Source organism: Rhipicephalus microplus, chromosome 2 (genome assembly GCF_043290135.1).
Source record: "Rhipicephalus microplus isolate Deutch F79 chromosome 2, USDA_Rmic, whole genome shotgun sequence".
NCBI lineage: Eukaryota > Metazoa > Arthropoda > Arachnida > Ixodida > Ixodidae > Rhipicephalus > Rhipicephalus microplus.
This window is the reverse complement of record NC_134701.1, coordinates 254,878,302-254,904,050: the sequence shown is the minus strand read 5'-3', so window position 1 is coordinate 254,904,050 and position 25,749 is coordinate 254,878,302. Positions and strand designations below refer to the sequence as shown.

Sequence of the window (25,749 nt, the reverse complement as noted above, 5' to 3'; positions counted from 1 at the left end):
GTTCTAAATTATTCCGAACACGAAACTGATCAGTATTCCACTGAAAAGGGCTCATGTACACTGAGGTGCTAGCGGAGCCATGCTGTTTCAACGCTCACAGAAAAAATGCAGATAGCACGCGCTGTTGCAGGTATCAAGCGCTATAAAATTATGCAGATATTAAATGTTACATCTTGGCAGGAGACGTTAAGCGCACATAATAGGCAGTGTAGTAAAACAAGATTAGGCTAGCTGTTAGTCTGTAGCATATTAAGGGTCATAATGTGTGGTCTTGTGAGCTTTTCCCTAGTGGGATAAATAGTCTCCCTTCCAGATCGTAGTGTATTGAGAATTCACGAAAACTGATCAAATGTCCCGGAAATGTTTGGACGCCAAACTCTTAACTCCCACGCATATACTTAGTATGCCCGCCTCGTATTAGGCAACGGCGTTGACGTTGTTTAGAGAGAGAGAGAGAGAGAGAGAGAGAGAGAGAAATAAACGTTTATTTAGAAACAGTGTTCCGAGCGAGGCCCGGTGTCACCTAAGGTGGGAGGGTTCCCTAGTCCAGGAACCCTCTGGCACTGGCTCTGCCCTCTTGGCACTGGCGACGTCCTAGAAATCCAGTGACGTTGTTTAGAGAATCAAACCTTTGGCCCAAGTGCGCGAGAAACTAAGTGATCATGTGATCATTATGGCCTTGTTCTTAAGAAAATCACCATCTTTTTTTCAAAAAGCCTTGGAGACTGAGGCAAACGCCCTGACAATCTATGTACGATCTGTGTATGTTTCTATTCTATTGTCTACTTCCGAGCTCAATCGGAGTGTTCCCTTTCACAGTTACATACACTCCTTTCTGAAAAGTAGAAGAGGCTTTTGAACTTGACCCTAGAGACACACCGAAAATATTGTCGTTTACATATTATTGTGAACGGGATAAATATTGGGGCACAGAACCACACGGTTTTCTAAAATTTTGATTGTAAAACTTATTTACACTATAAAAGCATAATAGACATATAAATCTGTTGTCCCTTAGCGACAAATACGAAATAACGCGTTATCAATGCGACCAATTTTTTCATCTTGTCAGAATCAACTGCCAATTTAGACCCATTTTATCGTCAAACTCTCCAGTCTTCCATGTAACCTCCGGGTAGCTAATTTTCGTCTTCATCAACTTTGCAATCGCCAGGCTCACTTTTCATCTTCATTTAACACCTCCCGTATGTTCTTTTTCGGTTGGGACTTCTCGTTTAACAAAATACAGTTGATCACTTGTGGTTATAGACGGTGGACTTGTGGACTGTAATTAATCTACGTGAGTCTTCATTTCAATCATGATTAAAGTGTTTAAGATATCAACATATTTTGTCAATTAATTAATCGTACACACGATTAGCTAGTCTGAATATAGTTACTTCATGTTAGGCTTATTTAGTCTCAACAATGGTTTGCTTACAAACTTCTTTTTTTTTTACTTCACCATAACACATGCTCCAACCACCCTTGCAGAAGAGATTGCAGAGCCGACAACCAACATGCAGCCATGAAAAGAAATGAGCGATCTAACCGTTAGTAAAAATCATTCCACAATATTGCAGCTTACAACATTTTTACGTAAATCTTTCCAGTTTATACTCGCTCTGTACCCATATCTGAAACTATCCTCATCATAAGTACACAGCCACTTCTTGTGCTTTGACATTCCTAGCTCTGAAAAAGTAGCAATGGAAACGTCCTGCTTACCCCCAAGCCGCAGTTCGGCCGACCCCTGCGCCGAGTCAGCCTCGTTATGTGCGTAGCACTGGTACATGCCGGCGTCCTCTCGGAGCACAGAACTTATGCGCAGCATGCCCGTGGCGAGAAAAGAAACCCGGGCGCTGGCCTCCAGAGGTTGTTGGTCCTTGTACCACGACAGCGACCGCACGGGGTGCCCAGTCACCGTGCAGTTGAATACCGCCGGCTGACCAACGTCGGCCGTCTGAACCGCCGGAAACAACTCGACTTTCAAGGGTGCTGTTCGCAAATGTAATGGAAAAGATAAGTCAAAATATTTTCACGTAAAAAAATCGCGTGTAGCAGTACAATGATCAGAATGCATGACTTTTGGTGGATACAACACAGGAAGTAGGAGTAGTATCCTACCGAAACGCGGTAGCCACTCTCGTCTTTTTCTTCTAAAATCACCGGCATGCCTGTAGCGTGATCGTGTTGGCTTGTGTCAAACATGGATGTCTTCACAATAAACAATATGTCTCCTCATAGTTCGCCTTTCTGGAACAGTGGTTATAGTGCTCCGCTGCTCACCAAACTGTCACGGGTCTGATCCCGGAGTGAATGGTCACATTGTGATGGGGGCTAAATAATACGAGGACCACGTACTTTGCAATGCCAGTGCACATTAGAGAACTTTGCATGTTTGAAACTTCCAGAGCCCTTCACTACGGCGTTCCTCGTAATCATATCGTCGTTTAGGCGTGCGATAATACGTGCTTATAGCATTATGTTTACAGGCTAAACACAGCATACTATTTCTTTTATTAGTTATGCCTTGCTATTAAACGCGAAACATTTCTTGGTGAACTTCGGCGACTTATCTATCTATCTATCTATCTATCTATCTATCTATCTACCTATCTATCTATCTATCTATCTATCTATCTATCTATCTATCTATCTATCTATCTATCTATCTATCTATCTATCTATCTATCTATCTATCTATCCGTTTACGTTTGGATGCTCTCGTGGTCACTCCCTTAACGTGGCGTGAACCAAAATTAGCATGCGAGGGTAAGATCCTTAGACGAATGTGACGTGCTGGTCAAGACACGAATAGTGTTACAATCTCGTCGCGTACGTCGTCAAGCACTTCCCGCCAGACAGTGGCACATACCCAGGGCTGGATATGTGCCGCTGACATGTGGGTATGTGCCACAGGTCATTGACACTTAGTATCGACCCAGGCACAACGACAACACACATGGGCAATTTCAACGCGCAAGCGTTAAGAAATACCTGACGTCGGTAGCGTGGACCCGACGAATGCAAAGAATAAATGTCAGGATCCCAGCTAGAATCGAACCCAAGCATTCTGCGTGGCAATGAAGCATTTTACCTCAGAGCTACACCAGGCCTCGGAATTACTTTTCAAATGTACGCTAATCTTCGTGAAACGTCAACAGTGGTTGCAGCGCTGCCCACCAATTTTATAAATGTTACATATGCACTCCTTTGATATAGCCGTTACGTCGGGTCAATTTCAATTGTGTGGATAGTTGCCATTCGCTGAAGTTGATTCATGTACCAGTGTCCAGGGCCAGCACCTTCGCGAGCATCAGCGCTTCGTATCAGCTTCTGCTGTAGCTAATACGCGTGTTACAGTTGGCATCGTTGTGCAAGTGCAAACAACTGGTCATATGAACATCTGCAACTCTCCAACATATGTCTCTACGTGCAACATTCGTACATATATTTGGCGTGATTTTACGACGTGTCGCTCAATTAGAAAAAATGCAACGCGGTTACCTTATTTCCGCATGCTACGCATCATGTCGATTCCTAGGTACGTGAAATATGCGGAATTTTTTTTTAATGGGATGTTTTATTTTTATAAATAAGCCAACTACACCGGCTTCAGCAAACCCTGATACGTAAAAGTTCAGTGCTTGATAGTTATGCGAAAGCATGTGAACCTGACAAATGTATAAGTAAAGCTATCTTTTCCAGAAGAATAATGAACCTATTCCTGTTGGCTCGTACCGGCATCACGTTGTAAGAACTCTCGGCCTACTAGCGTGTGATTTTAAAAGATGCTATAATTTGCCCTATGAGGATTGCTGATTTGGCGTAGTGTTTAGATCGATGGGTTGTGGCACTATAAACCCCGATTTATGATCCTGCCGTAAAAAAAAATCTTATTATTCGTTTGGATGCAAACTTCACGAGCGTGTTGTCCCCATTATCTTACCTCCATGTCCTTTACAACCTTTCAGATCAGCCAACATCCGTAGTTGCGCGCATGACGTCGGCTCCTGATCTTATCTGTGAATTTTTTTCTGAGCTAGTGGTCCTATTGCTAATGCAATAAAACTGGTTATTGGATAAACGTGCCAACCCTTATTTAGGGTGACAGAACAGGTGCATTTGTCTTCACGTGCGTCAGCTTCCATATTCATTATCGCTGTCTCGGCGCTTTTAGCAAATTGCGGTCGTCAGCGAATTCCGCAAAACGTACAAAGTTTCCTGATTTTATATTCACGAAACGCAGACGGCGTTTAAGTGTTTGAAAAACGTATTTTATTGCTGAAAATGTATTTAGGTGTTCTGACATCCCGTCTTCGTCGACGTTATTACTCTATTTTCTGGAATTAGCGGCAAAAGGCGCAGATGCTCTACTGAAGCCAGAGAAGAACCTTTCAGTCTAGCAAGAAACGTAGGCCACCAATTGTTCTCGCATCATTAATTTGGTCCCACCATTTATAATTTCACCAGCTCACAGTGTAAACAGCACGTGACCTGATTACATGCTTTATATTTCCAGCATAAAAAAACTAAGTGAAATAGAAGACATTCTGTAAACTGGCACTGAGGAAATACTCGTTTATTTATCATCGCTTCTTCGCACTGAATATACTTCATACTAAGAAATTCACCCACTAGCCACACAGCGGATTCTTCCGAACAGCACGAAGCTACATGCAAAGGCATGGCGAGCTATTCTAATGAGAATACTGAACTTCTGAACCAAGGGGCGAAGAAGAAACTGAACTCACCGGTAACGGAAAGCGTAGTACGCACTTGTTCCTCGCCGACGCTGTTATTAACGACGCAGAAATACTTGCCGCTGTCTCTGACAAGTGGCGCTGACAGCATGAGGGACCCATCAGTCTGCGTTGTCCTGAGGTCTCGGGTTAGGTCCAGAAGCCGCCCGCCGAGCTCTCTGTACCACCTGAAAAAGATCGTAGGAACATTTATTTATTTATTTTTTGCTTGTAGAAACTTAAACTTTCAAATCCTAGTTCCTGTGCACTCAGAACACTAGATCTGAAGTCATTGCACAAGCTAAAAATTGTTGGTGGTTAGGTTTTTTTTTTGCGTAAGCTTGTGAACGTATGACACCGCGAATGAACGAGATAAGAGAGAAGAAAACTTTACTCGACGAATTTTTTTAGACAATGAACGAGCCCTGGACACTCCCACGGCCATCACTTTGCGCAATGTGTCCAAGAAACACACCAATTCACGCACCGAAGTTGTTGTGGCTATAACCTGTGACGCCAGGAGGACCTCCCCCCCCCCCCCCTCTTCTTACATACTGATGAGAAAACAACTCCCATGTTCACTGACAATCAACGGCGCTTCTTTTTGAAGCAATGTTTCAGTATGGGTAAATCGGTCTTCTATTCTAAGCACATTTATCACTCATACTAAAACGAGACTGCAAAAAATGACTTCATATCAATTAAATTGACAAGGCATCCCAGTGATACTACGAGAATCATTACTGAAGCAACAACAATCAAGAATGGCAGCTCATCAAGTCGTCATTTGCACTAACATACAAAGAATCGGAGTTCTTGAAATCCCACGTGTGCTCTCAATCGTGTTAGTATGACAGCTACATTCGCTTAAATACTGTTTGATGATGTTGCACAATGGTGTTGGTTCTCGTGTTATGATTTGGGGCGTTCACTATCCTGCATACATAATCAAGTGCACATATTTTTTCCAATTGAAATGACAGCTAGGATAGAGCACTCATCTTTGTTGTTATTTATTACCTTTCGTCTTAGCCTGCGCTGTACGCGAGCTATTTTCGAACAGGTATCAAATCTAAATTCACACTCGTGTGCCCGGTACTCGAAAATAAGCGAAAGTTCTGTGTGCAATGAAAATAAACATGAAGAAAAGCCGGATTCCACACACTTAGCAATAATGATGTGGGCCCAACGGAATGATTTTTTGTGTTTTTGGGCAAGTTGATTGAAAACAGGATCCTTTTTTTTCGTGCTTATCAAACCAATAAAGATGCTCGGAAAAAGGTGGAGACTTGAAGTTATCAGAACCGGGAATGTTGCAGGATTCCCGAACTGTAATTACGCGTTCAATATTTGCTCTCGCTTAGACAGATGAGCAAAAATAGAAAACAATGATCAATTAACTTCTTGCTCTACAATTCCTTGAGCACACCAACCGTTATCTGGGAACACAATACCACCAAAGAAATACTGGAGCTCAATATTTCTTGCCAGTTTATACCAAAATAGCGAAGGAAAAGTCGTACCGATCCTGTGACAATCTACGAAAGCTGCATCGGGGGCTAGCAGGTGTTCTTGTTGCGATGAGCTGCCACTTATGACAGGAACCAAAAATATTTAAAAAAAACACTTATTTTGTGTTCCTTCGGCTATTTTCGGTGCGTGTCATATCTGGCGGCATAGCACAACATGCCTGACAGCATTGTTACTTGCGTACGTTTCCCCGTCTTGAGTTAAAAGAGAATTCTATGTCACTTTGCTATTGCATAACAAAAACTATTCCCAGGACATGTTTTCAGTTAATCTTCTTTGTAAGCGAGAGATATAAACCATAAGTTTAATAAATATCTTATTTCAAAAAGTACACTGCACACAAATGAATGATTGAATTAACTTTATTTTAAGTCCCGCAGTTAGGCGACACGGTCGGAAGAAAGAATTACCCCCTCCTTGTCCCTTCCCACCCTCCGTCGGTGAAGATGGGGGTGCCTCAGGTGACCGCTTGAAGTCCTTGGCTTGTCGGCTTGCTGGGCGGCCCAGAGCTGGTCTGCTTGCTCATCGCTGGAGAGTGCCATCTCCCAGCGGCTACGATGCTGACGATGCGGCGGCTGGCCTTTGCCCTCGCGTGGTGGCAGCAGCCACAATCCGCCTCAAAGCTTGTCCCTGCCTAACATGTGTAGCGAAGTGAGCGGCGGTAGCGACATGAACTTTTCCGGCACACCCCTAAAGCATGTGCCGCAGTCTGGCCCTATACTAACACACTTCACACGCCTCCATCGGGCTTGGATAACACAGGCGTAGGATCATCGGGCTAGGGTACGTATTTGTTTGCAATAGCGTGAAATTTACAGCCTGTCTTTTGTTCAACGTTTTGTGTAGTGGTGGGTATTTGCGTCTGTATAGTCTGTATAATGTCTTTGATTATGGTCGGATGATCACCCCACGACTATTCCGGTTGCTGCTGTTGTGTTAATGATGGTGTCATCACCCCGCTCTCGGAGGCGGAGGCGCCCACCAAATCGGCCCCAGTTCGGTGTGTGAGACCTTGAGCCGCGGTGTGAGCTGCCTGCTCGCCTTCGAGCGGGACGGTTGTCTGTGCCGGGGTCCACAGGAAGAACACTCTCACAGTTTTTAAATGCGATGACGTCGATGTCGAGGCCATCGCTCCTCGAAGCTCGCCGCCATCCTTGCTGTCATAACTCGATTGAAGTATCCAGGCCGCCTACCACGAGATGCGACCACGCGCAAAGACGAAGCCACGGATGGCACCTTGGGAGTCGATGATGACAACCGCACCTTCCGGTGCCACGACCAGTGCAAGAGCAATTGCTGGCTCTTCAGACACCTCTGTGTCTTCCGTACGCACCGAGGCGCTCGCGATGCATTTGCCCGTGTGATTCAAAACTGCGATCACGTGAGCAAGCCTTCCCTCTGGGTATCGCGCGGCCTCTACGTACACCGCCTCGTAGCTGTTGCCATACACTATTTGCAAAGCCCATCGCTCTTTTGTTATGGAGCCCGACGTGGTGCGTCAGGTACATGTTTTCGGGCAGCGGTGGGATGATGAGACGGTCGCGAACCATGATGGCAACCATCAATTGTCTTCTCTCCGCATTGTGTGTGGTATGTTATGCCTAAACACTCGAGGATGCTCCTGCCCGTCTTGGACTTGTACAATCGCTCGTGCTGTGCAATGTTGCGTGCCTCCATCAGTTCGCCCATGGTGCTGCACAGGCCCATCTCAAAGAACGTATTGGTGCTCGTGTCGACAGGAATGCCAACCGCCCTCTTGAAGACCTTCCAAATCACCCAATATACCTTCTTCCGTTTGGGCGTTACCCACATGCAAAAAAAAAGCTAATAGGCACTGTATCAATAAAGAAAAACCTGAAAATCTCAATTTTGTAGTCTCTCTTAATAAAGAACATGAGTGGCACATGACAGGTATGGAGTGTATCTGTAACATTTTTGCTTGATACGCATAAGCTTATTCGTCGCGAGTACTGAACCTGCGCATGGTTTAATGAAGCTCTCAATCATTCATTATTAAATGCGCTGTCAGCTCTTCAGAGATATTGCCGGTTTAAAGCGAAAATTCTTAGAATACAAGTATAAGATATAAGCGCGCAAAATAACGTTTGATGAGAAAGCAAAAAAAAAGAAACGATAATAGTCTTACACACTGATACAGATACCAGAACGTATTAAAATTAAATTCTTATTTATGTGATCCTGCTCCCTTATGCCTTTTGGGCTCTAATATGCTCTGAAAGATCATCTCTCCTATTACATGCCTTACTTACAAGATTCGTAAAAAGAAAGTTTTTTTCTTTACTGTCGTCTATTAGCCAGGGGCCTGCAAGCGAACGATTATTTAACGATATTCCCTTATCGCGTTCTGCGAAAGACAACAAGACTCGTGTGGAATTAAACCAAAATACCGGGTGCATGACGAGCACTCGGCGATCACGACTTCATGGAAGCAGTGAACGTCGAAACCGTCAAACGTACTTCTGGCGTGCTTGAATGACTGTGTATCTTACGAGATGACGTTGATATGAGACAACAGTTTTGACAGCTCCTTCCGCGAAGCATGTCGACGTACTTCGTGCGTCGCGACATATTTAAAGAAGAATTAATGATAGTCAGTACAGATCCTTGTTGAAGCCTATAACGATTTGCACTTATGCAGAACTACTGCGTGGTAAGTCGTCTCGACGAGATTATTTTTTCTGAGCTGTCTTTCTTACACGCAGAAATTACTTAAGAATGGCTGGAACTGCTATTTGAAATATGAAGGACATATAAACGTGAGTAATCACGCCATGAAAGCTTCCAAACGTTTACTGATGGATCAAATTCAGCGCAAATGTTAAAAGGGGTGTGAAAGGCGTTTAGTTCGACTTCTCAAATGAAAAAAAAAGGGCAAGATGCTTAAGCTTTGCCATTAGGAGCAGAACACAAAAGCCGTAGCCTGTGCTTAGTGTGTACTTAAAAGACTCAGTGCATGAGATCTTATAGAACTTGCTATGCACCCACTACGCAGCATAAGGGGAACGGGTGCAGTAGCCACGCCTTTGCTGTGTGTATTTCCTTTTCTTTTTTAGAAACATATCCTTTTTGTGCAATATTGTTCTTGAGCACGAGAGCAAACTGTCCTCACTGGTGAATGCAAAAACATCACCCTACACTGTGAATGACCCCCCCCCCCCTTGTTTGTTCATATAGCCTAACTATTTATTTAAGTTTAATCATCTCGATGGTCATGAATATCCTGTCTTTGTTGTACTATTTTTGCATGATACATCACTGCATACGCAAATCCGTTCTTTTCGCTGTATATAACAGCTTGCATAGTACATACGCATTGATCACCATTGTCCATTTTTCTGTGTACACATAAGCTATGTAAGATATCTCCGGAAATAAAATTCTCTTAAACATGTCTGCCTTGTGTAGCGGGTGACAGGCTTTGAATACTGAAGTCATTATGATAATCACATGTTATGACGCCCGATTGCATTGTACGCTTGCACCACATATTATAACAGCAATAGTTCATGTTCTATTATGAATACAGGACCCATGTGTGTATGAATAATGAAAGTTACTTTCATTGCATTTCCAAGCCCAAGTTATTTTTTCGCTATATTCATAAGTAGACGTGTTGCTTTGCGATATAATACCCACTTGCGACGCAAACGACCTGGGTTTGATGTCCACTCAAACCAGAAAGTTTTGTGATGTCATCTATTTCAGTTTTTTTTTTCAATCTTTCTGTCACGCACAAGATGATTTTTCGCTCAGAACTAGTGACGCGTACGCTAACACTAGAATTACGGAAAAACTACGTTTTGAGCGTTGTTATTTTAATAAAGCAAATGAAAGCTTAATTTCTAGAGGGATTACGTGCCCGTACAGAGAACTTTTCTGTTTTGGTTTAAACTTTTTTCCTTTAGTTTCGATGCGAGACCAAACAAATGTAAAACAGCGCCATCTGTGTTAAGATATCGGTAGCAGAAGTTCTTATTAAAAACGATCATACGCTAAAATTTGTCGTATAAAATAGCTACAGTATACAGGGGCTGCACTATCAGTGAAACGAACCAACCACTGATAGTAGGTCAAACAGAACTTTACGAAGGAGGCCTTCGCCAGCTCTGTCCCCGATTGTTACGTGCGTTGCCAACATACAAATGCAAGTCGTGTTTACGTTTGTACGAAAACAATAGTCTGTGTAAGACAACCTTCGTCTACAAAGCACAAAGAAGCTGCGAGGAGAACTAGAACCACGCTTCTTAGATGAATGTTGCGAATACGACGACAATCAAAACCTCGCACGGCCGTTCGTAGTTGTTTGTCGGGAAGAGCGTCTAAGGATAGCGAGTACATCATCTTCGAAAGCCTTGTCATCATTGTTTAGGTAGCAGTCTATAGGTAATTCGGGAGAGTATCCACCTAGCTACAAAGAAATATACGTAGACAAACGAAATTCATGTATAGCGCTAGTTTCAAACATCGATGATGAAAATCGCGCTATCCGGTGTCACAATTGAGGGTGGTTTACCCTATAGCTTTACAAAAGAAATTGCTTTCTTCTGATGCAGACGGAGGATAATGATTGATTGATATGTGGGGTTTAACGTCCCAAAACCACTATATGATTATGAGAGACGCCGTAGTGGAGGGCTCCGGAAATTTAGACCACCTGGGGTTCTTTAACGTGCACCCAAATCTGAGCACACGGGCCTACAACATTTCCGCCTCCATCGGAAATGCAGCCGCCGCAGCCGGGATACGAACCCGCGCCCTGCGGGTCAGCAGCCGAGTACCATAGCCACTAGACCACCGCGGCGGGGCCAGACGGAGGATAAGAGAAAGCTCCTTTGTCCCATCAAGAACCATATCCTGCTGTTCGCCGCTTCCCGGAATCGCTTCCGATTCGAATTTAAGCGAGCAGCCTCTAACGACAAGCAAAGCTGCGATGAAAGAAAAAATGGGAGTAAAAAAAGAAAGAATAGGTGGCTACGAGTTAAAACGTCTGAAGTAAAAAAAAACGACGTGATTGCCACAATCAATTTCTATGAAGGTGCCGTAACAAACGACAACGTCACAAAGGTTTTCTCGCCCTTTGAAGTGGTCAGCGAGCACGCCGGCGCCAAAAATGACCTCTCGACGTCGTGGTGGTCGCGGTCGTAGCCGCGCCTCCTCGCGCACTGCGATTGAAAGGAAATTGGAAAGCCGGACTCCGAAGGAGGAGGTGATGCAGAGGGCCCCGAGGCATAACCCCAGGGACGTCCGTGGCCGTCGACACCACTGTGGTGGTGGCCGGTGATAAATTGAAACTGGCCAAACCTGGAGGGCCAGATTCTCGCTCTCGGCCGTGCCCTCGGCCCCCTTTTTGCATGCACTCCACCCCAGTCCTTGTGACTCCTGGCATCCCCAATTTTTTGCCTTAACCCTACCCCTTCTCTCATTTTCTTTCTTTTCTAACCCGATATGTTCTCGGTTCGGGCCGTGCCGGGGAATGGCGGTGTGGCCTCCCCACCCTACGGCGTCCAATATAGATATTCCTCACACGTCCACTCGCCGGCGAGAAGAGGGCCAGCCCTTTTCTGCATGCTTCTCCATAAATCACGCAGTCGGACCAACTTTCCACGGTGCGCGTGTGGCCGCGCTCCGAGATTTCATCTTTCTCCATTTTTTTTCTATAGTTTGCTTCTTTTCTTACTTCAGCACATATATATCTCTGTCTACATATTTTTTTTCACCGCTATGGCACAGAGTTCTCATTTTTTCCCCCAATCGTTGTTTCGTTTAGAGTAGATTCTCTTGAATACATTCTTTTTTACCGCGTGTTTCCTATTACGTGGTCGGTCTAAAAAACAGAAAACAACAAAAGAATGGAGGAAGAAAGAGCAAAACACCGGAAAAGACGACATCGTTAGAAAACCCCCGTCTCGGTTCTCGTGGAATAGAGAATAATTAATCGAACTCGGCCGGCGAGGAATTACCTCGCATCGTTAGGCCGGTGGCATGTGCGTTTCCATATAGCCCAGCAGCAACGCCATAGAAGAAGCTCAGTTGCCTAACTACCTTTGCGGTATTTTTTTTTTTCTTCTTTGATTCCTTGACTTCACTTCCCACGCATGCACGAACTTCTTTGTCTCAACGAGCTGCGGAACAGCGAAGAAGATAATGGTGGCATTTAAGCGGCGCAATTTTAGAGCGCGTTTTGTAGGTTGATTAATATTACAACGAGAAGAATGCTATATAAATGGGAGGGCACCCAAAATGAACAATCTGGGATTTTTTTTTTCGTAGAGACCATTACTGTAGAGGAGCGAGAACAATGTGCTTTTTAATGCTATTCATTGCGTGAGTGTGCATTCCTGTAGGTGCGTTGGCAGGCATGTCGGGGAGTGTCATATACTACTGATGTGGCACATAATAATAATAATAATAATAATAATAATAATAATAATAATAATAATAATAATAATAATAATAATAATAATAATAATAATAATAATAATAATAATAATAATAATAATATCTCGCGTTTTACGTCACAAAACTACATGATTATAAGGAACGGGACAATGAAGGGTTCCAGAAATTTTTTTCTTTACTCTTACATTGGCCGGTAGGCGGACCTCTACCATTTTGCCCTCATGGAAATCTGACTACGAGACAGTGATCGAACTTCAGTAGCCGAGCCCCGTAGCCACTGATCCATCACGGCGGACAATATGGCAGACAATCACCGAAAAGTAGTGTAGAATAGGATAGGTTGGCGAGTTGGTTTGCGTTCATAATGAAGTGAAAGAGCAGCGCTAGAAAATAGAAAATGTCTTTCGAGTAGACAAATCTCCATTCTATTTGCCGTAATCTTGCGACGTCGTAATAAAATCACAAGATAATTGCCTGAAATCTCAGATTCCACCAGATAGAATGACAAATGCGAGGCACTTGTAACATTGACTTTTTTTCTCTTTCTCTGTACCTTTTTTTTTTTACCCTTCTCCCCTTCCCTAGTGCTGGGTAGCCTCCGGGGCTCAGCCCTGCTTAACCTCCCCACCTTTCTCCCTATTTTCTTTCTCACTCTCACGAAAATAGTTTCAACAATGCTTCATCAACACGTCTGTATCTTAGCACTTTTACATCAATAGGAAGTGTATTTTACATTCTTCTTAACGGTTTTCGCGTGAGGCATACAGAGACAAAGAACAGAAACGCGGAGACGGGCGCAAAAACCTTGTTTGTCCCTGTGTCACAAAAAACAACAACCTTAAAATAAATTTGTTCCAACTGAGGCTCAACCTGTTCCACATTGTAGGTAAGGCTAAAACGAACAGGGTGATAAGATTTGGGATATTCTACAATGCATGGCTTAGTTCAAGCATGAACGCAAGACGCAAACACTGATTTAAGAACACTCTCTTTAAACACCTATAGCACAGAAAAAATTTCAACTGAAATTCCCTGCAGAGTTCAGAAAAAGAAGATTGGATACTGATTATCATATTTGAAGTACAAGTTGTAGTTAACGTACAGGCATTGCTGTGCTTTCAGTACCCACCATGAAGATAATGCACCGTTCTTGTTGCGCAAGGTGTGTGAAGAAATGCCTTGAGTGAAAAGGAAGGCAGCCAGACAAGAAGTCGTCGTTTAGTAGCTTAGGCGTTACCTGACAAAGCCTGATTTTATTCAATCCAACAGCACGATACCTAAATATCTTTGATGCACAAAGTTACATACATAGGCACACAAGTGCACAGAGAAAAGAGGGAGAGAGCAAGCTGGCAACTGCCACCTGGAGGGGCACAATGCCTGCTCACTCTTTCTGGTGTAGGTAAGAAACGGAGGAAACAAAGATTAGAGGAAAAAAAAGAAGAAATGTGATGAGGAATAAAAAAAAATACGTAGACTTCGACGTGTATGAGTAAAAAATTGAGAAGAGAAATAATACCCCAGGCAAACTACGCTCCTCGTTCAGAATAAAAGTTGCCAAGAATAGCATGAATGCACACATTAGAGGTAGAACTACAGTTTATTGGGTGATAGGAAGTTTTTTTTTTATTGTAACTGTGGCTAGCATTGTATCTCTCAAGGGCATTCAGAACATAAACAAGTGATATTATGCTCAGATAATAGACGCGAAATCGATCAGCATGAGGATTCTGAAAACGTTATTGAAAGAAACAGTTGTCATTACACAGCAACTTCAGACAACTTCGAGCATTCGAGTGTGTATAAAAAACAAGGCAATATTCATCAACGGTAGCTTCAAAATATGGCTTGAAAAGAAGCCCTGCACTGATAGATTTATGCGTACAGTACTGCACGAGTCCGGAAAGCAGTGAATGATATTGCTTTAATATAGTTTTCACGTCTATTTTATTGCTCGAGTTCACTTTTTTTCATTAAATATAAAAAAAATTACTGTCTGTTGGATGAAGTTCCAAGAGAAGTTTTATGCCCGGACATACTTAAATTAGTTTCCCTTTTTAAAGGTAGCTTTATTTTTCTCCTCTCACCATGGCTCTCTATGAAACCCTTCCAGCCTGTTGAAACGTCTCATATCACCGAATCTTATAAAAGCCAAATTTACGTTTGGTCTACAGTCTCTTTGTTGTATTCTTTTAACATTATAAAGAATGAAATTTCGCTATAGCAATGAAGCGAACCTTCGAGTGGGCTTTGAAGGCAGCGAAATCGATAGTACGAAGAATATAGCAATCGTGCGCGCATGCTTCACTGATTCTTTTCAGAGCACGAAGCCTTTTTGTTCCTCTTTACTTCTCGTTTCTAAATCTGAGCAGTGGCTTCTGGCTTACTTTGTGTGAATGGAAAAGTTTTTTTTTCATTATCTCAGAATAAAATGATGTAAAAACATAGACAGGTGCGTCCTGTCCAATCTCAGCTCGTAGACCTTCAAATTGGTTGACGATCGCGGAAGGAAAGTTTTTTTAAATAACACCAAAAAAAACTATTTTTTCGCAATCTATATTTTTTCGCGATTGTTACTTATGCCCCTTTAAGTTTGACACAACATAATAAAAAAAGAACACTGTCTGAAATGACAGCTTCATAGTTCACTGCACATGAAGCATCGCGAAGGGGCGAAAAAAATTCCGGCAGTTTTTTTTTTTACTTCAGTGATCTCTTTAGAGAATCATGCAGATACCTATAATCCCGCTTCTAGGTTATCTGCAAGTTCATTCAAGTTCTAATTTTACGTTGCAACCAGGTTCATCTATTCTCTCCATACCCTTCTTTTTTTTTTATTAAAGACTTTTCGATTACAAAAGTGTAGGCTGTCAAACTGTCTGGGCATCTTAGAAAACCTCGCATTCAGGTAGGGAATGTGTTCACAGAGCTGTTGCTTCGTAACTACGTGCGCTTCAATTCAATAATTCTGAGCAAGTATTAAAGTGCCTTCCTTCTCTATCCCCAACAGGTACAAAAACTTTGTTTTGTGAGGCGTTTTCTACTAAAGTGAGAGCATTAAATCACTCGTTTTACGAAAATTCCGATGTCGGCGTCGGCGTCTTTGGCAGTGAGAAAAAAAGCAACCTTTTCCGAGAGCGAACAATCGGGATAAGGGCAAGTAAAGAAGTATTGCTTCAAGGAGAAATCGAATCTAGGGCTTCTGAATAGAAAGCGCATATTTTACCACAAAACCACCTCCGTGCTTGAAATGTTTTGCAAAAAATCACACGACTTTTACGTAGAGCAATACGCGCCATTAAAATCCGTATTTTACGTCGCAATTGCGTACAATCACCCCAAACATCCAAACATGTGCATTTATTATTGCAAGACTCATCAATTGCAAAAAAACACAGACTTAATTTATCAGCATTATCAAAAAATGCCGCCATATCCACGAAGTGAATGATGATGAGTGGGCGAAGCTCCGGAGGTAAACCTGGTAAACCATGAATTCTCCGTACATTTTGCCCACTCGATTTTATTGCAACGCTCCCCCTAGCGTACGTCGCCGCACTATATCGAACGATGACACGCGCCATATGTGGCATCATTCCTATTTTATAACACCTCGCATCTTTCATAATCAACTACACGTACCGCCGTCTAGTTTAAACATCTTGCATCTTTTGGACGGACGGACGGACGGACGGACGGACGGACGGACGGATGGACAGATGGACGTATGAATGGATGGACGTATGAATGGATGGACGGACGGACGGATGGATATGGCTGTACCCTTTAGATCGGGCGGTGGCTAGCGTAATACTTAGAACTGAACGAGAGGAGGCTACATACAGGGGACGCACAGCCCACGCCTTAAGGAGCTTCGCTCCTAATAACAGCTACCTAAACGCGAGCAGCTGCGTATAGGCGCGCTTATAGCCTTACGTATCCGTAGTGGGCTCCTATGTAACTCGCGAAACGAAGGATTATGTCGCAGTGGACACTTCGCACGTGCAATTGCAACAGGAATTCTGATGTAGCTTGAAAGATTTGGCTTACAGGCTCCACAGACTTTTCTTTTCTCGTTGCACAGTTTAAGTGTCCACCGAGAATCGAAACCAGGCAAGCGACTGAGCAGGCTGTCCAAACCGGGTGGGACAGTGCTATCGCATTCTACTTTGAAGATGAACCTCAAGCCTTCGAAGATTTTCTTCTTTCTTTCTGCTATTAGCAACAACTATTCCCGTACAACGGAGGGGTTTATTCGTGAGATAAGCGTAATCCAGGTGAAGCTACATAAAAAACCACTGAGACTGAAAAAACGTAGTTGATCCTCCGTCACAGTAATTGGTGTAATTCGAAATAAAAACGCGTCTTTTCTGAACTACTTCAACGTTTACTGTACAATAATATAGGAGAGAGAGATAGATTTTCATGGAGCGCTGGTGAACTGGTTTTTCACCTGACATGCTACTGCAGGTACCAGATAATAACTGTAATGTATACAGAGATAAACACTTAACACATACAGTTACACACACACACACACACACTGCACTATTTGCAAAGTTTCGTTCAGGCCTGTGGCCCGCAACAATGTCAATAGCGCTTTTGTGCCGTGTAACGCACTGGAGATGCTCAGCCATAGGCCGAGAACATCTGTCAACACCAAGTTTGTGTGCCGTTGTAGTTTTAGGGCTGTCTTCTGAGATGGCCTCTCTGATGCGTATATCGTGTACTCACAGAGGACGTGATTGATGTCTTCTACGGCGTTACATTGCACACGCAACGATGAGTCTCACAGACTGATTTTGTTCCTGAAGCAATTGGTGTATACGACGTTTATTCGGATGTGGTGTAAACATGTTTCGTCTTGCCTGTTGAGGTCTCGTGGCACACTTCAGTGACACGACGGATCAGTCTCTACAGAGGCCCATAATGGTGGCTGGGGCCTCTTCAGAGGGATCGCTGGAGGTGCCAAGCGTGCGCCCACACTAATGTTGCAGCTTCCTGCCTCGAGAAAGGTATCTCGGCGATTTCTGTCAAAGCGTCATGTTCAGCTTTGGCAGCCTAATCAGCCCAGACGTTGTCTTGTATTCCGCAGTGAACAGGTATCCACTGCCGAACAATGCGGTCATGGAGGTCACAGGCTTTCATGCATAAGTGTTTGATGTCTATGACGATTTGGTCTTGCGTGCATGGGGACTTCAAAGGATATATTGCACAATGTCTATTGGTGTTTGAACGTGCATGCACCCATGTTGACGCTTAGTGGTATGCATCTTATCCGGACGACTAACGTCCCCGATCAATGATTAAACGTACCCTTGCGCTAGTTGTAGTAGTAAACGTTTGAAGCGTAATCACAGATAGTGTTGTGACAGCTTAAAGAGCGTCACTGACTGGACGCAGAACATGGGCCACGGTGTAAGGTAAATTGTTCCTAGCTTACCCGGTGACTTCGGCTAAAGTCGTCATTCCGTGGCATGTTAAAGCTGAACACCACGGCAGGGCTGGAGAGAACGCACGTCGCGTGTTCTCTGTAGCCTGTAGCGAATTTCTCGGGGAGAGCGTTAGCGTGAAATGCCGTGTTACAGCCAGAAGAGGCAGGTACGCGTCACAAAGCTAATTTGGCATGGAAGAATGCTATGAGTGAAACCGACCCTCGGGCAGAGGTAACCACTTCGTAGTGAGTTAAGGCGTTGACGAAATTGCACTCGCCTTTCAAAAACGAGCGGAATATGACTGACACGTAGCAGAGACGCGTTTCAGGAGCTAATCGCGGGGGTCAGGGTCATGATTCATTACTTTTTCGCAGACCAAGAACACTGGTGGGGAAAGTGTGGAATATTAAAGGCGCGTTTTTACCGCCCCCCGATAATGCAGGAAAAAAAATATGACTGCGGCGCAGTGGGTAGCATGCCCGGCAGCTATTCAGCCGCCGGGCATGCTATGTAGAGGTCACGAAAATTTATTTTTAATTCCTAGTGACACATTTTTTTTTTTTTGCGATCTGATCGTGTGCATTTTTTTTCGACGTCATTTCAGCGGCGAATGTGCGTCCCTGAAGTGACGGTGGACTCCGGCGTACAACAGTTTCGTGTTAAAAGCAAAGATGTGGTAATGGACCCCCAAACAATCGCTTAGACCGTTATTCCAAAACCAACAATATCATTTAAAACGAAGATGTGTTAAAAGGCCCCTAAACAAACTCTACCACACAGCCATTCGTCTGCTTGCCCCTAAACAACTTCTCAGGCCCATATTCCTAGGACAACAATACGTCTATCTGGCATTTTTCTTATTCGTTTTGCGCCTTTGATGCGTTGTGTAAACAAAATCAGTTTCCACAAATAAATCTTGCAATGATCTTTTATCCTGCCCCCGTTTTGGGGCCTTTATAACGTGTATAGTGTACAAGAAAACACAAAAACACAAGATAAAAACACAAGAAAACACAAGTCTTCAAACATGGGCCTCAACATAAACAAAATGAGAACGTTTTTCTTTCCGCGCGTTTGCCACTTTTTCGGCACAGTTTGTGGCGCCAGCCGTCTGATCACGTGACATCCTCGGGAAATAAGCTCTCGATTGGTACATATATGAGGTATATAAGCTGTGAGTTTCCTCCAACTCTGCTTTTACCTGCAGTCGCACGCCCTGTCTGCCTTGACTCACGTCACCATCATGCGCAACCATCTGATTTCGCTTTGTTTTGTGCGTTTTTGATTGTACAAGAGGAGAGAACGGCGCGTAGCCTAAAAGCGTGAAATTTTCTCAGGGTTTACGTTTAGCGCTGCCATTCATTGTTCACGTGCTTTATGAAGGAATAAGAGGTGGAGAGGACAAGACGCACGTACTGAAGGCGAGAAAGAACTCACTCTCCTGTCTTTGAATTCACACCCCTGTATTCTAGGACATCCCCTAACTCAACCCTTTAACTTGGCTCAAAGAAAGTCGACGGGAGGACCTTCTTTAAGCAGAACAAATCGCTACATATCAGCGATAATTTTCAGTGGTTCTTGAGGAGCTCGGCGTCATTTTCAGTGGAGCAGCAGCGCAGTACACAACTCGGTCAAGTGAAGGACGAAATTCAAGTCGAAGCTTGTATGAAAATAGAGTGCTCAGTATCATAAGGGCCGTTTAAGGATGCATTTATGTCCTGAACACTGCACTATAGTGAACTAGACGCTACGTAATCGTTATAGTGCGGGTTCAGTACGGCGACAAATAAAGAGACAAGAAGGCGAGCCCAACCAACCGAATCCACCCACTTCTAAGCTACACTATCAATTACATGCCGTCACGCTGTCGCAGTGTCTGACAACTGGAAGTGCAACGGCTCATAAAAAGCGTTTGTCATAGTATTGAAAGACTTGTGTCTCCCCTTACCGGTATGATGGAATTGGATAGCCCTGAGCAGCGCAGGCCAACTCCACGGCATCCTGTCCCTCGACGGCATGGACAAAAGGGTGGCTGTCGGTGATCTTGGGAGAGGCAGCACCCTGGGGTTCTGCAGCGCAGAATCGAACGAATAAATGCAAGCACTGCCTGATTTCGCGTTATTAAAAAGAACTTTACATTTGAAAGCTTAGATTTTATTATTTGTTGGAAACGAAAAATATTTGAGCTCACGAAAATTTCTGGAGCATATTGTTTTCGCCGAATTCGCTTGTCTTTTGCCGTGACGAGTATGTCTAAATTCTAATATTAATAGGTGAAGTTACGGTGATTAGAAAGTGTTCACCGTAGTTTTGTAGATTGAGCAATATTCTTCTTTTTTTTGGGGGGGGGGGGGGAGGTATTGCAACTGAACAGATCTGATTTGTATGGTTTCATTTTACGGATGAGATTGTTCAACAGACAGTCAGTATTGAATAGTACTGTCTAGCAGCTCGTGACATAGGCCGCATTACGTTCGCATCACGCATTCTTACGAACACAGGTGGTGTGAAGAAGAACACCGGTTTGAAGGCACACCATTCGGTACAGTATCACTCAATTACTTGGTGTTGTAATTGTTTGCATCTCCGGGCTTCTGCGCTGCCACTACCTCCACCTTTCACCCTCCCCCCCCCCCCCCCAACACAAACACAAATTCACACAGACAAGGTAACCAATAGCGTCTGAATTTGAGTCAGTCGGCAAATATTTACAGTTAAAACTGAGAAAAAGAACAAAAGATTGACTCAGGATAAGCGCTGAGTGCCAGGACATTTGGTTTATTGTGAAAACAGACGAATATACCTTGAAATGGTTATCACGACCTATAAAAGCGCGTGTGTGCAGTGACAAAACTGGTTAAATCAAACTATATTGGTTACTCGCTCAGCTTTAAGGGTTATACTTAACGGTTCAGAGATTGAAGCTAACTTTAATAGCTTTGGCTATGACATGCTGATACGTGCTGCTCCTTTACATTTCATTCGAAACGATTCGACTACTTCATGTGCAGTCAATTCTTTGCACCTGCGCAAAGCCACAGTCTCAAACTACAAGGCAAGCATATTTCACTTTGTCTCCAGCTAAATGGCTGCGCCTTGTGCCACTTCCACATGACGCTGAGGGCAAGAGGTAAAATCACTTTACTTTCCTTCCCACTCCCCCTTGTGACGATTCAAGTCAAAGCCTTTATGATCGCACTTACCAAGACCCCCATGATATGGTGAAAGATTAGAGGTCGTATAAATGATCACGCAGTGTAATGAAGCACGCCGTGCTACTCTTACCTTGAATGATGAGGCTGCCCGACGAAGCGCTCGTGACAACTTCATTTGTCAGCTTGTGCCTCGTTTTGCAGCGATAGCTTCTCAGGCGATCTCCGGACTCCACGTGTCGCACGTAAAGCTCCCCAGTGGGCAGAATGCTGTACCGACCTGAAATGTGCGCAATGATTCGCATTAGAAGGCTGCTTAACTCAAATGGCATCTCTAAGTGATCTGAGACACGTGTGAATGGGAAGCAGCGGTGTTCGCTGTACGTTCAGCGGTTATATTCCAAGTGAAGGTTGCCCTAAGAAATTGATTGACTAACTGATAGATTGATTTATCGATTGATCGTTTGATTGATTCTTTTATCGCAACGTGTGAGACGGGAAGCGAAGCGAAAAACATTCAAGGACGGCTTGATGGCACCATGTTGTTATCCCTCTCCACCCCTTCTCGTGTTGGCGAATACAGCAGCAAAGGCACATGAATTGTGTTGCAGTTGTGGTACACCTTGACAAGCCATCATTGCGAACACAGAATTGTCATAACTTTGATGAAAATGCCAAAATAAAATAATAGATTTCACCATTCGCTGCGTCCCTACAAATTGGAGCACAGGAGCTCCAGATATTGGTTGGGAGAGGATGGGACTCCACAGTAAAATACGTACAGACTCTGGCTTCAGCACGGGGGCACGAAAGCGTGACAGGGAACCTGCATGTGGACGAGGCGACTCGAGGCTTTAAAAATCACCGGGCCACTCAAGACAATGTAATAGAGAACCCTACACCCATGGACCCTTGTTTCACAACGACTCTTAGGTACTACAGGAAAAATAGGCAGCTCTATCTATGTCCACGTAGCAAGGTCATCGCTGCGGAGGCGACAGTGCTAAGAAGAATACAGACACACTAACATAAATCTGCACACTTTTCACGTGGTCTACCCCAAGGCGTACAGAGACATATGCCCGTGGTGTGGAGCCACTCCAACACTCTTTCGCATCACGTGGGAGTGTGCACAGCACGACGAAGAACACGACACCAATGGCACATGGGTGGAATGGGAGGCGCTGCTGACTAGCCCAGCCCTGGTGGACCAGCTGCGACTGATCCACAGAGCTGAACGGATGGCTCGTGCCAGTGAGGCCCTGGAACCACCCTGCTGGACGGACTACGCTCTTCACCCTGTATATTCCTTGGGGCACTGGAGCTCTAGCCTGTCAGGTTTGTGTACATAATAAAGTTTTGTACTAATACTACTACTACTAACACTACTACTACAACTACTACTACCACTACTACTACTACTACTACTACTACAATTACTACTACTACAACTACTACTACTACTACTAATACTAATAATAATATTACACAACACTATGCATTAAAATGCATAACATTCACACGATACATCAACACAAATCTGCATGCCTCTAAATAACTATTCCAACTAAAAATAAACGCAAACATGTGATACATGCTAACATGTGATACATGCTAAAGTACAGTTATGAAGGCTCAGTTGCCTGGTAATCTCACTCAGTTTTGAAATGCACAGAATTGAATCACGTGAGAAAGGAAGTACACTGTTACTATAGCCCAATGTTCATAACTGTTTTCGGAAGCCGTCCTTGCAAGAAAGAAGCAGGTCCTATCAGAATTCATGTAATCACACTGTGATAATATTTTCCGGGAAGGGTTGTATGTATTTCATAACACATAGTTGAGTACACAGTACTCGAAATCGTTTAATACTTCATTTAAACACATATCATCGAATGTTTCTTAGGTGTCGTGTAATGGATATTTCTGGTGCACTAGTCTCCAAAAGGTATTAAGTAATGATCCTTCAAAACACGCACTATTATCAAAGTTTTTCGTAGTGTTTTTTTTCAGTCAAACTAAACATTTCTTAAATATATACATAGTATGTGTGTGCTTGTATTGAAGTGCTTTTATTTAGCGAAGACATGCTTTCCGACAACGCTGGAGTACGAGACAGTCATACATGAAGAATGCAACAAATGAAACGCATATGAGTGCTTTTTGAAGATGTGTAAAGCCAGAAAAAAAGTTAATATTCAGTTTGAAACTTCAGGGCGAGTAGTAGTCGAGGATGATATAAGTACCACACAGCGACGCCCAAGAACAGAATAACGCTTTCTAACGCAGATAACGGCCCAGATGGTAATCAGCCACAGACCTTGTTGACTTTATGGTACAAAAATATCGGCTTAAGAATTATAACGCTTACTCAAAAATAGATCTCAAAGGGGAGGGAAAGCTTCATTCAGACTTGGAACATATGTTCCAAGTCTGCCATTTGTAGGCTTGTCTGCTAGATTTGGGTGCACGTTAGAGAACACCAGGTTGTCGAAATTTCCGGAGTCCTCCACTACGGCGTCTCTCATAATCATATAGTGGTTTTGTGACGTTAAACCCTACATATCAATCAATCACATATCACCTCGGGCAAGTGTGAAGTGGCAGACCACGTCTAAAATAACTAAAAATAAAACCTTCATTACACTTCTCCGCGCGTGGTATGTTAAGTGCATTGAAAAACACGACACAGATTGCGCGCATATTTCCTTTTTTTTAATACTGTTACGTTTAAAAATGTGTTTATTACGCTGTGGCGTACCGGTAGACTTGAAGGTGTCGTGCACCGGAGGCCTATCTCGCTAGCCGAACGTCCTCTTCTCTCATCTGCTTGTATCCGCTACCCAGAGGGCCATACCCAAATCACATAGGCAGTGACATTTCCCTCCACACAGACGAAGCCCACCGGGCGAGTTGAAGAGTCTCTCAGGGAATATAGCGCTCCAAACGTGCTATATGAACAAGTTCAGTCTTTGCAGACCGTCGGCCATTTGAATGAAGATGTGCTACGCGGTAAGTTAAATGGCTTATATGGTCTAAAACAGCATAAGGTGCAACAGCAATTTTTCACACAACCCACGTTTCCTATTTGGCGCCCACAGCATAATAAACACATTTCTAAACGTAACAATACAATATGTAGTAGTGTCAGAAACATTTGAACGATTCTTGAACTTCGCCTTCAAGAGTGGATTGGGATAGAATCACGAGCCCTACCGTGGCGGTCTAGTGGCCAAAGTACTCGGCTGCTGTCCCGCAGGTCGCGGGATCAAATCCCGGCTGCGGCGGCTGCATTTCTGATGGAGGCGGAAATGCTGTAGGCCCGTGTGCTCAGATTTGGGTGCACGTTAAAGAACCCCAGGTGGTCGAAATTTCCGGAGCCCTCCACTACGGCGTCTCTCATGATCATATGGTGGCTTTGGGACGTTAAACACCACATATCAATAAATCAATCAATAGATTGACGAGCGGAATGCGATAGCGTGATCGGGCTTCGCTCGCATCGCCTTCTCAATCGCTAGCCTAGTTTCTTTGTCGCGGTACACCTGAAACCCGCCGCAAGGAAAGTGGTTGAGGTGTCCATGCGAGTTACATTTCACAGTTATTTAAAACAATCCACAAACTCTTACTTCAAGCACATTTGTAAAGTGCCTACTACGATGCCGTCATACTGCATTTTGCAATAGTTTTGTAAATTTCCGAAGTTCCCACTGCACGTTCGCTAGGCGACAAGCAAGCCTAACGCATTTGGTAACTTTGTTGATGTTCTCGCTGCTGATGATAACTACTTGTGTCTGAGAGTTCTAGGTGGAACTTTAAATCATTCGATCAATGTGCAACTCACAAGATAGGACGCCCGGTGTGATTCTAAGCTTCAGCATTGCAATAATACGTGCGCTAGGGCACTTTTAACACTACATGACATTCTTATAGTCTTCTCTTTTTCTTTCTCGAAACAAAATCAAGTGAGAACGTGGCTCTGTGGTAGATGCACAATACCTGCTTGCCAGCAGAAGTCCTGGATTCAACTCGCACTCAAATATATTTTTTTCTGTGTATTTGCATCTATCTATAACTTTGGCTCACGGACAACGCTGATTTTGTTTTTTTCACAAACCATGCCAACGCCGGAAGTTGTACGGAGGGACCTTTTTAACGCTTTCGCTAGAAAATGGGTATAAAGCGTGCAATATGCAAGTCACATGTTGGTATAAATCTGATATGTATATCATACACCCAAATTAAACTACTGCAATCTCTTCCCGAGTCATTATTAATTATTATCTTACAGCCGTAATAAGGTTATCTGATATTATCAAGGCTGACTGTGCTCCTGATCTCTCTCGTACTGTCAACCACCGTTTTTTAAGCGATTACTTTTTTGTTTATTTTTTTTGAATTAATGATTTATAACCACACCACCTTCCCACTAAGAAGACCAGCGCCTGAAGTTAAAGATCCGTCCAT

The 25,749-nt window shown here is 43.6% G+C and overlaps 1 protein-coding gene across 1 annotated transcript in view; it reads right to left on the bottom strand.

Moving 5' to 3' along the window:
* Nucleotides 1-25,749, bottom strand: part of LOC119169268 (cell adhesion molecule Dscam1-like) — a 269,223-nt gene that overhangs the window by 74,183 nt on the left and 169,291 nt on the right. Inside the window, exons 4-7 of the mRNA XM_075880053.1 lie at nt 21,416-21,562; nt 20,079-20,199; nt 4,758-4,933; nt 1,729-1,998 (exon numbers count right to left, since the gene is read on the bottom strand). Of these exons, the coding sequence (XP_075736168.1) occupies nt 1,729-1,998; nt 4,758-4,933; nt 20,079-20,199; nt 21,416-21,562 (714 nt within the window). The remainder of the gene's footprint in view (nt 1-1,728; nt 1,999-4,757; nt 4,934-20,078; nt 20,200-21,415; nt 21,563-25,749) is intronic.